Below are 15,487 nucleotides of genomic sequence, written 5' to 3'. Positions count from 1 at the left end.
CTTTTCAAGGCAATTTTCTAGTGATAGTGTAGGCTGTGTGGGTGGCTGGGCCCCTTATCATGAGTCCACTTTGCCCTAACACCACTGAGGCATAGACAGCCATTCTAGAGACATGTCTCTAACCACATGGGAAATGTTGACTCTTCAGATGCTGAAACTCTCTGATTACTGCTCCTGGTCATTCACTGAGTTATCAGTTGGCTTGAGCTAGGTAGTGGTCAATCTCAAATTGACTATAGAATGGTGAGCAGCTATTTTCCTAGCACAGATTGAGTTCCCAATGGAAGCAGGGTGTTTATATGGCATCTCAAGGTGTTTATAAAGTGACCAAGCACCTGCTGATGGACACTCAGGAAGGGTATTTGGAGAGCACAGGATGGCAAATGGGTTACCCATCTCCTGAGCAAGGCCCTACCTGGTGAAGGAGGTAGTACTGCCATTCTCAGAGTCACTGGCCAGAGTGCTCATTGTGTGATCCTCTTCTACCAAAACTCCAGCCTCAGACACCTCACATGTCCACTTTGATATAGTAACCAATACTTTAGTAATGGCATCTTCCTGCCTGATGAAATGGCTCTCATCAGAGTGGCCCCAGTAGCTGGGCCTCCATCGATGCATTTCCTAAGGTTTTTCCCATAGTCTATAGAGAAGTGGGGTACAAAAAATAACACAGTGGCCTCATCATAGATTTATAGGTGGAAGGGACCTGAGAAGTCATCGAGTTCAACTTCATCATTTTACAGGTTTGGAAACTGAGGCCAAGGGAGATAAAGTGGCTTGCCTAGGTCACATGGGTTGTCAGTGACAGAGCCGGGATTTGAGCCTGGGTCCTCTGGTTCCAACTATAGCTCTCTGTGTGCTTCATTACCACTAGGAAGGGATGTTGAAAAGGGGATTCCTTTTGTCTCTGGTTGAGATGGCAGCTAAAATCCCATCTTAAACTTTGAGATACTCTGATCCAGTGAGCATTTCCATCATAGAATAAAAAACAGCAAAATGACATTGGGGCAAAGAGGACACATTCATCCCTTCAGAAGACAGGTGGGCAGGTCTTCCTTTCCACACCACTATCAAAATGTAGCCACTTGGGAAAAGCCACAATTTCCCAGCATGACACCCAAAGTCTTGATAGATCATCTCCAGGAAAACACTATTTAATACCACAAAGTTCAAATACAAAACAATGTGGTTAGATCCTAAGAGTTTGCTAAGGAAATTTGACTTTTAGTTTCCACAGCATTGGAAAAGATTAGACAGCTTAATTATTAGCTTTGTCCCTGCCCCTGCCTCTGCCCCACCCTCTTTGACCTTCTGTTATCTTTCAAAAGTTTTCCAATTTCTCTCCCTCACTCCAACCCTCCTTCCCCACATCCCAATTTTCCCTTGTCTCCTTATGGGCCACTGGAAATGTTTTGTGCCAGCATATAGATAGCTCAGATTTATGGCCCTAATCTATGATCACCAATGAGTACAGAGCTCTTCCTCTCTGCCTTCTGGATGGGTTGGGGGCACCTCTATGATGGGGCCCACCTGTGAACACTTCGTGTAAATATCCAAAGGATCTGTGAATTTCTAAGCTTAGGAACCTCCTAGTGTGGGAACTCCCTTCACTAAAGATTGGCAATTCATCTATGACTTAGTCAATAAACCCTAGGGAATTTCCTGAGGGGCACATAAAGATGAAGTAACTTGGCCAGTCAGATGGCAAGTAAGTGTCAGAGGCAGGGTTCAAGCCCAGGCCTTACTGACACCAAGTCTAGCACTGTCTCCATTCTACTGTTTGGTCTCTTGTCTCCTGCTACTAGAATGAAAGAGGCCCATGTCCATAGAAACCTTATATCTACATGTTTCAGGCCTATTTTCTTGCCTAGGAAAAAAAGATGACCTGAGACACAACTCAGTCACCTTTGTTATACACTTGGTCAGTTTAATCCAGGCCATGTCTTTTTTACAACATCATTTGCATCTGCCCTGTTCCCTTTTCCCCACTTATACCTCAACAGCCCTAGTTCAAGCCCATATCACCTGAACTATCAAATCACCAGGACACATCCCTTGGACTATTAAAATACCCTCCTAATTGCTCTCCTTGCCTGCGGATTTCCCATCCTGGTTTCTAGTCGCCTCCATCTACCATCAGCTGCCAAATGAATATTCCTAAAACACAGGTTTGGCCATTCCAGATCCCTGCTCAAGAAACTCCAGGGGCTCCCTATTACTTCTCTGTTTGGCCTTTTGATCCCTTCAAATCTGTCCCCAGCCTCTCCTTCGAGGCTTATGGAGCACTACTCCCCTTCATGCCCTTGGTTTCAGCCAAACAGGCTTACTTAGTATGACATCTCCCATCTCCCTGGGCCCTTGCACAGCCTGATCCCAGTGCCTGGTTTTCACTCCTTCCTCACCTCTACCTCTTGGAATCCCTCAACTCCAGAGCCAACTCCTACCCAAAGGCATTTCTGATCCCTCCAACTGCTAGTGCCTTCCTGCTCTCACCAAGAGTGCTTTGGATTCATTTTCTGTATACTTTGCATGTTTTTGTATTTAATTTCTATATATGTGCTATTCCTCTCCATAGAATATAAGCTCTTTGAGGGTAGGAACTCTTTCAAGCTTGTTTTTATATGTCCCCAATACCTAGCACAGAGCCTGGCACATATTACATACTTAATAAGTGCTTGATGAATGAATGGAAATGTATATATGTGTATATGTAAGTGTGAGAGAACCTTGGCCCCTGGACAATCACATTAGACAAGAAAGGTGTCTTAGCAGGTTCCTAATTGTCCCCAGTGACTCTTCCAATGAGATCGCCCATATGAAAGGTGTAAAGGAGAAAATTCTATCCTTGGCAATTGAATGACTTGATGGTTTTCAAAAGGGAGATCTCTTTTATTTCTCTGCATATTAAATCTATTTCTTTGTCGCACAGAAACATTCTAAAAGACCTTTAGTTTCCATTTGGAATCCATGTTCACATTCCCAACAATATGGGACTCCAAGGATGACATCCCTACATCACTTAATGCAATCAGGGAACCACATACCTACCTAAGGCTATCTTGAGTGGGGTGGGATGGGAGCAGAGGAGAGGGCAGGGGAGGGGAAGGAAGGGGGAGAGGGAGGGGAGGGCTGAAAGCACATAGCCTCACATGGCCAAAGGGGATCACTGAGTTAACTTAGAAAATCATTTCATTTTTCACACTAATCCACTGAAAATTCACTATGAAACTAAAGAATTGAAGGTGACTAAACAGCACCATTCCTTAGGTGGCTATGAGGAGCACACTTCTCCCCCATCCTTTCCACAAGGGTTCTCTGTCCTCATAAGGCAAGGCAGTGTGCATTTATTAAGCACTTACTATGAGCCAGGCACTGGGCTAAATTCTGGGGATCAAATACAACAAAAAGAAAGGCCCCGCCTTTCAAGAGCTTACTTCCTAAGAGGGGAGGATAATAAATAAAAGGGAACTGAAAAGCAGGGGGCTGGGGGTGGGGAGAAGTACCCACATGAAAGCATGGTGGCAAGGTCTAGAGCAGGGGTGGGGAACCTGTGGCCCCAAGACCAGATGTGGCCTCCTGGATCCTTGGGGGTGGCCTTTTGTTTGAGTCCAAGTTTGACAGAACAAATCCTTTTATTAAGGGGATTTGTTCTGTGAAGTTTGGATTCAATCAAAGGGCCATACTTGAGGATCTAGAGGGCCACATGCAGCCTCCAGGCTGCAGGTTCCCCAACCCTACTCTAGAGCCAGAAGCACAGCCTGGAAGGGAATGAATCATGTCTGGCCTGGGCCTCTCCCCAAAATGGAGGCTCTGGGAGGAATTCACCAATAGAAAAGAGGGAGGTCAGCAAGGTGGAAGGATGTTCAATCAGTCTGACTTTAGCTGAGCAACAGTCCTGGAAATTTACTACATAGTCTAAGAAGGGATAAAGGGCAGCTAGATGGTGCAATGGAGAGAGTGCCAGGTCTGGAGTCAGGAAGACTCCTTTTCCTGAGTTCAAATCTGGCCTCAGACACTTAGCAGCTGTGTGCCCCTGGGCAAGTCACTCAACCCTGTTTACCTCAGTTTCCTCATCTATAAAATGAGCTGGAGAAAGCAACAGTAAAACCACTCTATTATCTTTGCCAAGAAAATCCCACAGAGGGTTATGAAGAGTTGGACACAACTGAAAAACAAATAAACAAGGAGCGATCCTGTCTTTTCTTAATATATTCGGCAATATTAGCTGGTGAGCCATGAACAAAGCACAGGCTCTCTATACGGCGAGAGAAATGCTCCATGGTACCATGATATCATCAACATGAGAACTCCCTCCAAGGGTACAAATTTCATCCCATCCACACCTTCTCCATCAGTTGGATTCTTACCTATGACTTCCCATGAATTTTGCATAGAGCACCTCCCAAATGCACTAGAGACCTTCCTCTACATTCTTTACCATGACATGAGTATCAGGCCATCTGTCTCTTATCCACTGCTCTAGCTACTTGTCTGGTGCAGTAGAGGAGATAATTGCTAGTACTTAGATAAGCTCTAAGGGTCACACAAAAAGCTTTACATATGTACTAGAGGTATTATTATTTCCATGTTATAGGCTCAGAGGTCTGTGATCCCATAGTGAGTAGGTTTCAGAGGCAGGATCAGAACCCAGTTCTAATAGTCATACTGCTAAACCATACTTTGCCTATGGGGACTTGAGATACAGATGGGCCTCAAGCAGAACATAACCCTCTGTAGCAGGATGCCATTTCAGGTACAAGTAATCGATTATAACCTTAAGACCAAATATACCCTGTTGTGAGGGTCGCCGTCTTACCATGAGAAGGCACTGTGACATAGTGAATGCAGTGCTGGACTTGCAGTTAGAAAGTCCTGGATTTGAATCCTTCCTTGGACATTGACTAGCCATGTGGTCCTGGACTTCACCACTCTTAGCCTTGGCTTCCTCATCTAGAAAATGGGGATGAAGAGGGATGAAGTGAGGATCAAAGGAGAAAACACTGAAAGAGCTTTAGAGGCATTAAAGCACCATGTAAATGTTTACTCTGATCATTATGCACTTCTCTAACTCCCGGAGCTTACCATCTAAGGTGGCATCACCACCATTCACAGGGACACCATAGGACACCATCATTGCCTCCTAGAAATTCACTTCTCAGTGCAGCTTAAAACCTCAACAAATCCCATGTGTTCTTCCTGGTTCCAAATGGGATACTGTCTATTTTTGATAAAATGTAAGCTCTCCCAACATTCCCCCCAAACAACTTCAAAATAACACCCCAACTGAATTCTGGAGTGGCAGAGGCAACAAAAGGGCAAGGTGAGACATTTTTCAAGCCCAAGACAACACAGGAGGTCAGGAAGAGAGATCTTTGACATGGGGGAGGAGGCTAGCTCAGAGCCTATGGGGTGCAATCCCAGTAGGGGGACTTTGTGGTGGTGATAGGAGCAGCAGCGGCAGCTTTGGAAGGTCTCAAGCAGAAATGGTAAGGCAATCTGGCAGACAGTCAGAAAGAGATTACAGGGGAGTTTGTGCTAAAGACTGAGTGCTGTTTGGCCACTCCGTTGCCCATACCCACTTCTAGGCTACACCACAAGGGCAGAGAGGAGCACTTTCAGTCACGAGGGAGCAGAGTCCCCAAGGAGCAGCATTGCTTCCAGTCATAAGGGAAAGGGGGCCCAGAAGAGCAATATCAATTACAATCCTGAGAGATCAAGGCCCTTCCCGGGCAAGGACCAGAGCACAGACCAGGAGAGCCGTCATCAGACCTTTCCCCAGATCACAACACCTCGGAAAGCATGAGAAACTTCCTAACTCCCAGAACTAGATCTGAAAACAAGAGTGCAAAAAAAGCCTGAAGCTTGGGACAGTGCCCTCCCTCCATATCAGGAACAGAGCCCAACTTTACCATACAGTTCTAGTCAAAAAAATGGGCTAGAAAAAATGAACGAACAACTAAAAAAGAACCTGAACATAAAAGCTACTACGATAACAGGAAAGATCAAAACACAAACTCAGAAGAAGACAACGAAGTCAAAAAAGCTAATAATAGCAAAGCCTCAAAGGAAAAAATGTGAGTTGGACAGAAGCCCAACAAGAATTCCTAGAAGAGCTAAAAAGTGATTTTCAAAATCAAATAAGAGTGGTAAAAGAAAAAATGGGTAAAGAAATGAGAGTGAGGGAAGAAAATTATGAAAAGACAATTAACAACTTGGTAAAAAGAGGCACAAAAAATGAAAAAAATAACTCCTTAAAAAACAGAATTGGCCAAATGGAAAAAGAGGTACAAAAACTGACTAAAGACAATAATTTCTTAAAAATTAGAACTGAGATGAACAGGATGCTTTCAGAAAAATCTGAAAAGATTTACACAAACTGATGAAACATGAAATAAGCAGAACCATGGGAACACTGTACACAGTAACAACAATACTGTGTATGATGATCAATGGTGAATGCCTTAGCTATTGTCAACCATACAATGATCTAAGGCAATTCCAAAGGACTTATAAATAAAAATTCTATCCACCTCCAGAGAAAGAACTGATGGAGTCTAAATACAGAGTGAAGCATACTTTTTTAAACTTTATTTATTATTCTTGGCTTGGGCTCTTTTTGTCTGTATTTTCTTTTGAAGCACAGATAATATGCAAATGTTTTATATGACTGCACATGTATAATCTATATCGGATTGCTTGCCCTCTCCAGAAGGACCCTAGGTAGGGAGAGAATATGGACCTCAAAATTTAAAAAGCAAATGTTAAAATGTTTGTTTACAGGTAATTGAGAAAAAAATAAAAATTAAATGCTAAAAAAATTAGAATTGGGTAACTGAAACCTAATGACTCCATGAGACATCAACATACAATTTTTTAAAAGTCAAAAGAACAAAAAACTAAAGGAAAGTATGAAATGTTTCATTGAAAAAACAACTAACCTGAAAAATAGATATGAGGGAGATAATTTAAGAATTATTGGACTAACCGAAAGCCATGATCAGAAAAAGAGCCCAGATATATTTCAAGAAATTATAAAGGAAAACTTCTCCAATCTCCTAGAACCAGACAGAAAAATAGAAATTGAAACAATCTACCCATCACCACCCTAAATGAAAATTCCCAGGGATATTATACCCAAATTCCAAAGCTCTCAGGTCAAAGAGAAAATACTTCAAGCAACCTGAAAGAAACCAGTCAAATATTGTGGAACCACACTGAGGAGCACCCAAGATTTAGCAGCTACCATGTTACAGGAATGGAGGGCTTAGAATTGGATATTCCAGAATGAAAAGGAGCTAGGATTACAATCAAGAATAACCTACCCAGCAAAAAGTAACAATAATTCTTCAGAGGAAAAAATGGATATTTAATGAAATAGAAGACTTTAAAACATTCCTAATGAAAAGACCAGGGCTGAAGAGAAAATCTGACTTTCAAATACAAGACTCAAAAGAAGCACAAGAAGATAAACATGAAAAAGAAATCATAGGAGCTGCATGTATCATCTCTTAAGAGGATAAAAATAGGCAAGGAAGAAACAAAACTATCACTCTTTGCAGATGACATGATGGCATACTTAGAGAACCCTAGAGAATCAACCAAAAAACTAGCTGAAACAATTAACAGCCCTCTCCCCTCCACAGCCCTTCCTGGTTCCCAGGTCCTGGCTCTTTGCCATATGTCCAGATCCTTCTTCTGTCCACACCATAGGACTAGATAACCACTCAAAATCTATCTATAATCTTGGCAAGTTCTAGTGAGCACTTCCTTCTCTGCCACTGTGGACAGTGCTAAAGGGAGTGTGGTTTCTTCTTGTGATACCTTCCAGACCTCATCCGTACCCAGGCTGCCTGACATCCACAAAACAGGGTTTGTTTGGTTTTTTTTTTTCATTTTTAGGATGCCATTTATTGTAAGTGGGACTTTATTTTCAGAGGACTCATGAACTATAATTTAATTATCATAACAGTGCTGTGTCTCAACCATCAGTCCCACAGCTAGTATCTTTAATATCGACAGTTCAGGAACTGTGAGTTGGTTTCCCATGGCAGGAAGTCAGAGTGCCAGCCTTCCCAGCTTCTGTTTCATCTCTCATTCCCCAGTGACAAAGCCCTTGGGAAGACATAGTGACAAAGTCCTTGGGGAGTCATAGCACCCTCAGTAGAACACATACAGGCAGACACATTAATATGAAGATGAGAAGGAGAAGGGGGGAGACAGAGGGGAAGGGAAAGGAGGAAGGAGAGGAGAGGAACTTAGAAACTACTTAGTTTGAACTAAATAGTCCTGCTTCAGGATTGCGTGGTTCTCCTTAATATCAAAGTAGGATTTGGAAAGAGGAAGAATAATATAGAATTTAGAGATGGAGGGGACCTCAAAGGCCATCTGGTCTAATCTCCTCTTTTTTTACATGTGAGGAAACAAAGTGACATATGATACAGATTACAATGTGATTGTACAGGGGAATCTATCAAGTTAAATTATTGGTGTATTTATCATGTATTAGTACTACAAATTGAAATTAGCTGAGCCCATAAATTAATAGGAAAAAGAGTTGGGACTAGATTGTTTTGGGAAAAATTGTACAGTACTATCAATGAATTCAAGATGCTAATCACTACAAAATCCCATCTTTATAATAGTAATACTGACCCTGTGGAAGACAACATAGAGGAATTCTTCCAGGAAGTTATTCTATGGAGCATTTAAGGAAGAACACTGAGGAAAATCACACAAAATGAGAAGTATAGATAGTAGGTGATTGGCACCAATGGAGGGAGTGAGAAGGTCACAGATTCACTAAAGCATGGAAGGATTTAATGAAATATATATGAAGTGCAGTGATACTATATGGATGTAAATGGTGGAACCCCACAATGTCAGGAGAATCTGCATTGCAAGCAATTCGATGGGCAATGGAAAGAAACATGATCAGGGTAAGTAGGCTGAAACACATGGTCAAAGATGCCCCCTGGTACACAGGGAGATTGTCAAGGATACAAACGATGGGACAGGTGGTTTCACGAGAGTGAAAAGATGATCATAAAAAAGACAGCCTCAGCAATGCACTATTACCCATGAAATGTTCAAAGCCTCAAAGGAAAAACTCCAGTGCATTGAACGGATCTGTCACTGAAGGTCCGTAAAAAGACATGGATGAGAATTGCACATGGCAAGAAGCCCTGAGAGAATCATGCACCCCAAATGGCAGGGGTCTTTAATGGAGGAGATCATGGTGCCAATGAAGTAGGGGAATTCCCAGGTAGCCACACTGAGGGGTGGTGCAAGTCTGACCGTCACGAAAGGGTTTTCATTCCAAAAATACTAATGTGAAAGTTAGAAAATGGCAATAAACTCCAGTACTTGCTATGATACCTAAGAAGGAATAATTTGCTTTCCTTGGAGAGGCGCAGTATGGTGAAGCAGCCTGCAAACTTGGAGACAGGGGAGGTCTGGGTTTGAACTCCATCCTATACTTATTGGCTGGGTACCTACGGGGAGATAAGGGAACCTCTTAGAGCCTTTTAAGTTGTAACTGAACTTCTATCTTGGACTTCATTTGCAGTATGTAGATCAGAGATACCACAGCACAGAGGATAAAGAATGTCAAGTACGGCGTCCAAAACGTAATAGGCTCTTAATAAACACTTAACTGATTGACGGATGGAAGGCCAAGCCTGGAGCCAGGAAGAGCCGAAGTCAGGGCTCACCTCTGCCATCGCAAGCAAGCCATTTCACCTGTCATTGTGCCCCCGGGAAATTCTCTGAGACTGTCAATTATAGATGAGCCCTGCCGGACTCCCTTCATGGGAGAAATACCACAATCTTAAAATAATGGAAATAATAATAAACATAGGACCTACTTCTCAATGTCACAATAATAATTATACATATTCCCATTTGATCCTTATTCTTTATCACTTTACATATTTATCTTTATAATGGATCATGTATATCTTTATTACTGATTATATAATATAGAACATATATTATCATATGATCAGCAATAAAAATATAACAAATCTTTATATCTTAGTTACTGATCATATATATCTTTATTACTGGATATATAACACATATGATATTACATTATCAGTAATAAAAATAAATAAAATAATAAAGAATAAGGATCAAATGGGAATATTATATATATTATTGTATGTAATATATAATATGGAACTATTATATATAAAATAAGGATTTATCATACAATACCTATATTATACATAATAATAAATACACGGAGCTTTCATAAACCTTGAAGGGAAAGGGAATTAGCATTTATACTTCGCCTTCTGTGTGCCAATTACTGTGCTAAGCACTTTAGAATTATTTTCTCATTGGATCCTCACAACAACCCTCCAAATTGATACTGTGCTTACCCCCATTTTATAGTTGAGCAAACTGAGGCAAAGAGAGGTTAAGTGACTTGCCCAGGGTCACATGGCTAGTAAGTGTCTGAGACTGGATTTGAACTCCAGTCTTCCTGACTCCAGACTCAGCACTCTATCAACTGTGCTACCTAGCTGCTAAATGCCAGCTATTCATTATATTTTTGTCTTAATATTAATAAGGAGGGCACAAGGAAAGACTATAAAGGGGCAAAGATACAGACATCTCCTTTTCCCAAGCACCTGGTAACCCCTACCTTGGCCCTACTGCCTCAGTCATGGTTTTGGTGTTTGCTCTATTCCTTCTGCTTATCTGGGAATACCAGAGGAGTGGCCTCAGCCTCATCCTTCCCCACCTCTCTTCAGTATTTGACACTGCTGACCACCCTCCCCTCCGGGAGAGTCCTGCTTTTCTCGGTAAAGCGACACTGGTTTCTTGGTTCTCCTCCCATCTGCCTGAACAACCCTTTTCAGTCTCTGCTGGATCATTATCCAAACCACACCCCTAACCACGAATGTCCCCCAAGGCTCCATCCCAGATTCTCTCCACCTCTTTTCTCTCTGCATTCATTCACTCCGTGATCCCGTCAAGTTACTATTGGTTCAGTCATCTTGGTGAAGATGTCTTCCAAATCTCTAAATCCAGCCCAAGGCTCTCTCCTGAGCCAGTCCCACATCGCCAATTGCACACTGGACATTTTGAACTGGATATGCCATAGACAGCTCAAACTCAACACATGGAAAACAGAACTCACCGTCTTTGCTACCAAACCCTCTCCATTCTTGAATTTACTCGTTTCTTTCAAGGGTACCACCATTCCTGTAGTCACACAGGTCCATAGCCTTGGCATCACTCTCCACTCCCCACCCTAAACCCCATATACCCATTCAGCTGACAAATCCTGTCATCTTTGCCCACATAACACCTCTCCCACTCATCCCCTTCTCTATACTCACACACCACCACCCCCATTCAGGCTCTCATCACCTGGATTATTGCAATGGTTACTTAATGGTTCTCCCTGCCCAAAATTTCTCCTCTTTCCAATCCAAACTCCAGACAGTTTCAAGAATGATTTTCCTAAAGAGAAAATCTCTTAACCAAGAGAATGTTGTATACAGTAAGAGCAATATTGTTCAAAGAATCATTGTGAACAACCAAGTAGTTCTGAGTGTTATAAATACCCACATCAACAACAAAGGACCCAAGAAGGAAGGTGCTATCCATCTCCAGAGAAAGAACTCATAAATGGAAGTATGCATAGTATAGTTTTACACATATTAATAAATCAGTGTCAAATGGTGAGCTTCTCTAGCGTGGGGTGGGGAGGGAAGGAAGGAGACAGTTCAAAACTTAAAAGGAAACCAAAAATAAATAAATGTATTTTTTTAAAGAGTAAATCTCACCATATCGTTCCATTATTCAATTATCTCTACCTCTTCCCTTTTACACTTTCATGAAGAATTATAAATTCTTTTTTTAATGTATAAACTCTTCACAACCTGACCCAACCTACCTTTCAATCTTTTTACACATTACTCCCCTCCATGCACACTTTAGTCTAGTCAAACTGGCCATCTTACTCTTCCCCATACACAACATTCATTTTCCATCTCTCCCATCAACAGGATCCTCCATCATCCCCACCCCATTCCCCTTCCCGTGGAATCCTTGGTTTCCTTCACGACTCAGCTCAACTACCACCTTCTGAATGAGGCCTTTCCTGCCTCCTCCCCCACCCCTTACACATCTTTCTCCACAAATTTGCCTTGTATCTGCTTCTTATGAGTTTTGCACATACTTCTCTCCTATAAGATGTGAGCTCCTTGAAGTCAGGGAATGTTTTGCTGTGGTCTTTATCTCCCTGATGACTGGCACTTGGTAGGTTAACTGATTGACTGATGGGTGTACCAGCAACCAAATAGGAGTCAAGAGACTTGAATTCTAGCCCTAATTTTACTCCTAATTCTCTGTGCTAATCTTCCACATTCAAGGTTCTATATGGAAGGCACACCTAATATATAATACATTCCTTCGCTTTAAAGATCAGAGAGTAACATATTTAGAGCTGGAAAGGACCTCAGAGATCATATCCAATCTTCTTATTTATAAATGGGGAACCCACAGCCCAGAGAGGTTTAAATGACTTGGCCCGAGGTCACCCAGGAGCTCACAATCAGGTTGGCAAAGAAAGATTTTCACACATGCAACAGACCTACATGGGACAGAATGTAACAAAGGCCAAAATTATTTATAATCAAGGGCAAAAACTTACCAGTGTGTGTTCAAGGCCAGGTAGAGGAGGAACAAGCGTTGGCCAGAGTTAATGGAGATGTTGTCATGGAAGAGTTGGGCCTTGAGATGAGCCTTGAAGGCTGGGTAGGATTTGGACAGAGGGAAGAGTGAGGGAAAGAGTATTTCCAATTTAGGGAGTGAATCCTGGAACTCACGAGCTTGTGTGGTGTAGCAGGGAGAGAGTTAGCTACCGTTAGAGGCCCAAAGACCTGAGGCCAAGTCTTTACTCTGATGGGTAACAGCTGTGTAACCCTGGGTAAGTAATTAAACCTCTGACGCTCCAGGCAACTCTTTGAGACTAAAAGGGGCCAAACTGCATGGGTCGTGTATGAGAAGTGGCTTTTTCTCAATTTAGAGTTTCCTCAACCGTTGAAACCACAGGTACATGCCATGTCGACTCTCCGCCATTACAGCCTTCCCAGGCCAGGATTCCCACTTATCAGCTCCCAATGAACAGTTAAACACTTGCCAACTAGAACTATTAGAAATATTGAAAGACTGCAACTAGAATGTCAATAGAACACAGAAAATAAATTGGATGAAACAGTGATTTCAGGCAGAGATTGCCTAATCCATCTAAAACTGTCTATATAATAGAGGCGGGAATCTGCTCTGGCATCTCAGCTGTGGAACTCATTGGCTTAGATAGAATGTGGGATTTGTGCCGTGAGGGCAGCATCTGGACGTTAGTTGGAGTTTCCCTCCCTCCCAATATTACTATTCCCCTTTTTAAAGTGGGAATAAATGCCCTGCCAGGCTTTACACATTAATAAAACCACAAGGACATCTTGCTGTCATGAGCCCAATAAGCTATTTTAAGTATTTTCTCCTGGGTCTTCTCTCTCATTTTCCAGTTACCGGCATGGGTGGGGGGTGGGGGGAGGGTGGAATGTCTCATCAATTTCTTTCCTTCTGTTTGGGTTCAGCAAACCATCCAGGCCAGTTGCTGGGAGGGTGATGCAGTTCCTAGTGGGGTCTAAGCACCACAGACAGCAGATGCTGGGGCTGCATGACCCGGGGTGGGGAGGGGCCTTTGGCCCCAGCTCATTCTTAGAAGTCTCTATCTCTCCCTATTCCTACCCTCCCCACCCCCACCCCCGCATTCCTTGGCGCTCACACAACACTTTCCAATTTGAGCTGGAGGCTTGCTGACCCCGGGACCATGGCTCTGTGCAGGGCCACGTGGAGGCTTCCCTGAGTGATAGATCTCCAGATACAGCAACTCTTGCTGTTACTTTCACTGATTTTCGCTATTATTTCTCACGGATGATAAAAATCACTAGACCCGACCAGCAGCTGGAACAAGGTTGTTGTTGGGTTTTTTTTTTTGGTGGAGGGGAGAGGATTGGACACGTTTCCGCTTGCCCTTCACTCACACCACATCCGTGGTCAATGTGCGTTGACTCCCCCGGAGGAATCGGCAACGGACAGACCCCGGGGAGGGAAGGTTCCACAAGGAGGGGTCTCGCTGTGCCCTTCAGGACCTGGTCTGTGCCCGGGCACGCAGGGTCGGTAGATCAGGGTCCGAGCTCTCCTGGTCTGGTCTTTGGAGTCCAGGCCCGACTCCTGTTTGCTTTGATTTTCCCATTTCCCCGGAATCAGACCGGGTTCAGAGGACGGAGACCCGGCCTCCCCCTCCTCCCGTGCTGGAGGCATCAGCTGTCTGAGCCACATCCTGGGGGTGACGGGCACTGGCCCCTGGGGCCCTGGGGTGTATCTCACTGGGTCCTCAGCACAGCCTGGCGAGGAGACCCCACTCCTACTCCCCCTTTCTACAGATGGGGAAAGCGAGGCCAGACAAGTGCAGTGACTCGTCCAAGGTCACCAGGCCAGACTGTCCAAGGAGAACCTAAGGCCCTTCGGGGGGTTGGCTCTTTAAGCGGACGATGCAGGATAAGAGGATCTGGGTTCAAATCCCAGCCTGGCAAAGCCACTCAGCTCCCTTCCAGCCTGTTTCCTCATCTGTAGCAAGGGGGCAGTTAGAGTGGAGGAGCTCAGAGGGCCCTCCCAGCTCCCCTCTAGGACGGTGCGGGCACAGACCCCGTCATTCCGGTTTGAGGGACTAGGACGACGACACCCCCCACCCCTCCAACGTCGTCAGTCCCCACCCGAGCTGGGGGAGGGGGTGGAAAGGATAGGGGTGGCCGAGTCCTCGGCCCCACGTGGGTAGGGAACTGCGGATTCTGGCCGGTGTTTCCGGCCGGACCACTTTGTGTGAAGGACCGGAAGAGGGGCCGCTAGGAGCGCCGGTTCCGGTGCTGGTTTGCCGGGGAGAGAAAGAAGAAAAGGCGGCGGAGCGCGCTGAGCTTGAGGCGGCTCGCCGCGCCATGGGGGGCTGGAGGCTGTTGGCCCGCGCAGCCGAGGGGCTGTGGGCCCGGGCCGGCGGGGGCTGCGGGTACGTGGGCCTCGGGGCCGGGGGCTCGGGTGGGAGGAGGCGCGGAAGGTGGGGGGCCAGGGCTTGGGCCGCCGAGGCCCCCCTCCTCCCCGGGGCAGGGGAGGAGGCGGGGCACGAGGGAGGGAGGGGGAGGGTCCTGTTCAAGGTCACCGCGGGAGCGCGGCCCGTCGTGCCCTCTAGGGCTGCGACTGCTCCGTAGGCGCTTAATAAGTGCTCGATTGAGGGTCACTAAGTAACAGTCAGTCGGCAAACGTTTATTAAGCGCCTACGATGTGCCATCACTATACTGAGTTATGGGAATGCAAAGAAGTTAGCCGGCATTTATTAAGCACCCATGATATGCCGACACTGTGCAAAGTTATAGGAATGCAAAGAAAGCAGCCGGCATTTATTAAGCGCCCAAGG

At 44.5% G+C, this 15,487-nt stretch overlaps 1 protein-coding gene across 1 annotated transcript in view; it reads left to right on the top strand.

The window, feature by feature from the left end:
• Window positions 1-14,932: 14,932 nt before the first annotated feature.
• Window positions 14,933-15,487, top strand: part of MRPL3 (mitochondrial ribosomal protein L3) — a 42,730-nt gene continuing 42,175 nt past the window's right edge. The window contains exon 1 of the mRNA XM_036758610.1: window positions 14,933-15,082. Within this exon, the coding sequence (XP_036614505.1) occupies window positions 15,015-15,082 (68 nt within the window). The 5' untranslated portion in view covers window positions 14,933-15,014. The remainder of the gene's footprint in view (window positions 15,083-15,487) is intronic.

The sequence above is a fragment of the Trichosurus vulpecula genome, chromosome 5 (assembly GCF_011100635.1).
Source record: "Trichosurus vulpecula isolate mTriVul1 chromosome 5, mTriVul1.pri, whole genome shotgun sequence".
Classification (NCBI taxonomy): domain Eukaryota; kingdom Metazoa; phylum Chordata; class Mammalia; order Diprotodontia; family Phalangeridae; genus Trichosurus; species Trichosurus vulpecula.
This window is presented reverse-complemented; position numbering and strand designations above follow the sequence as displayed.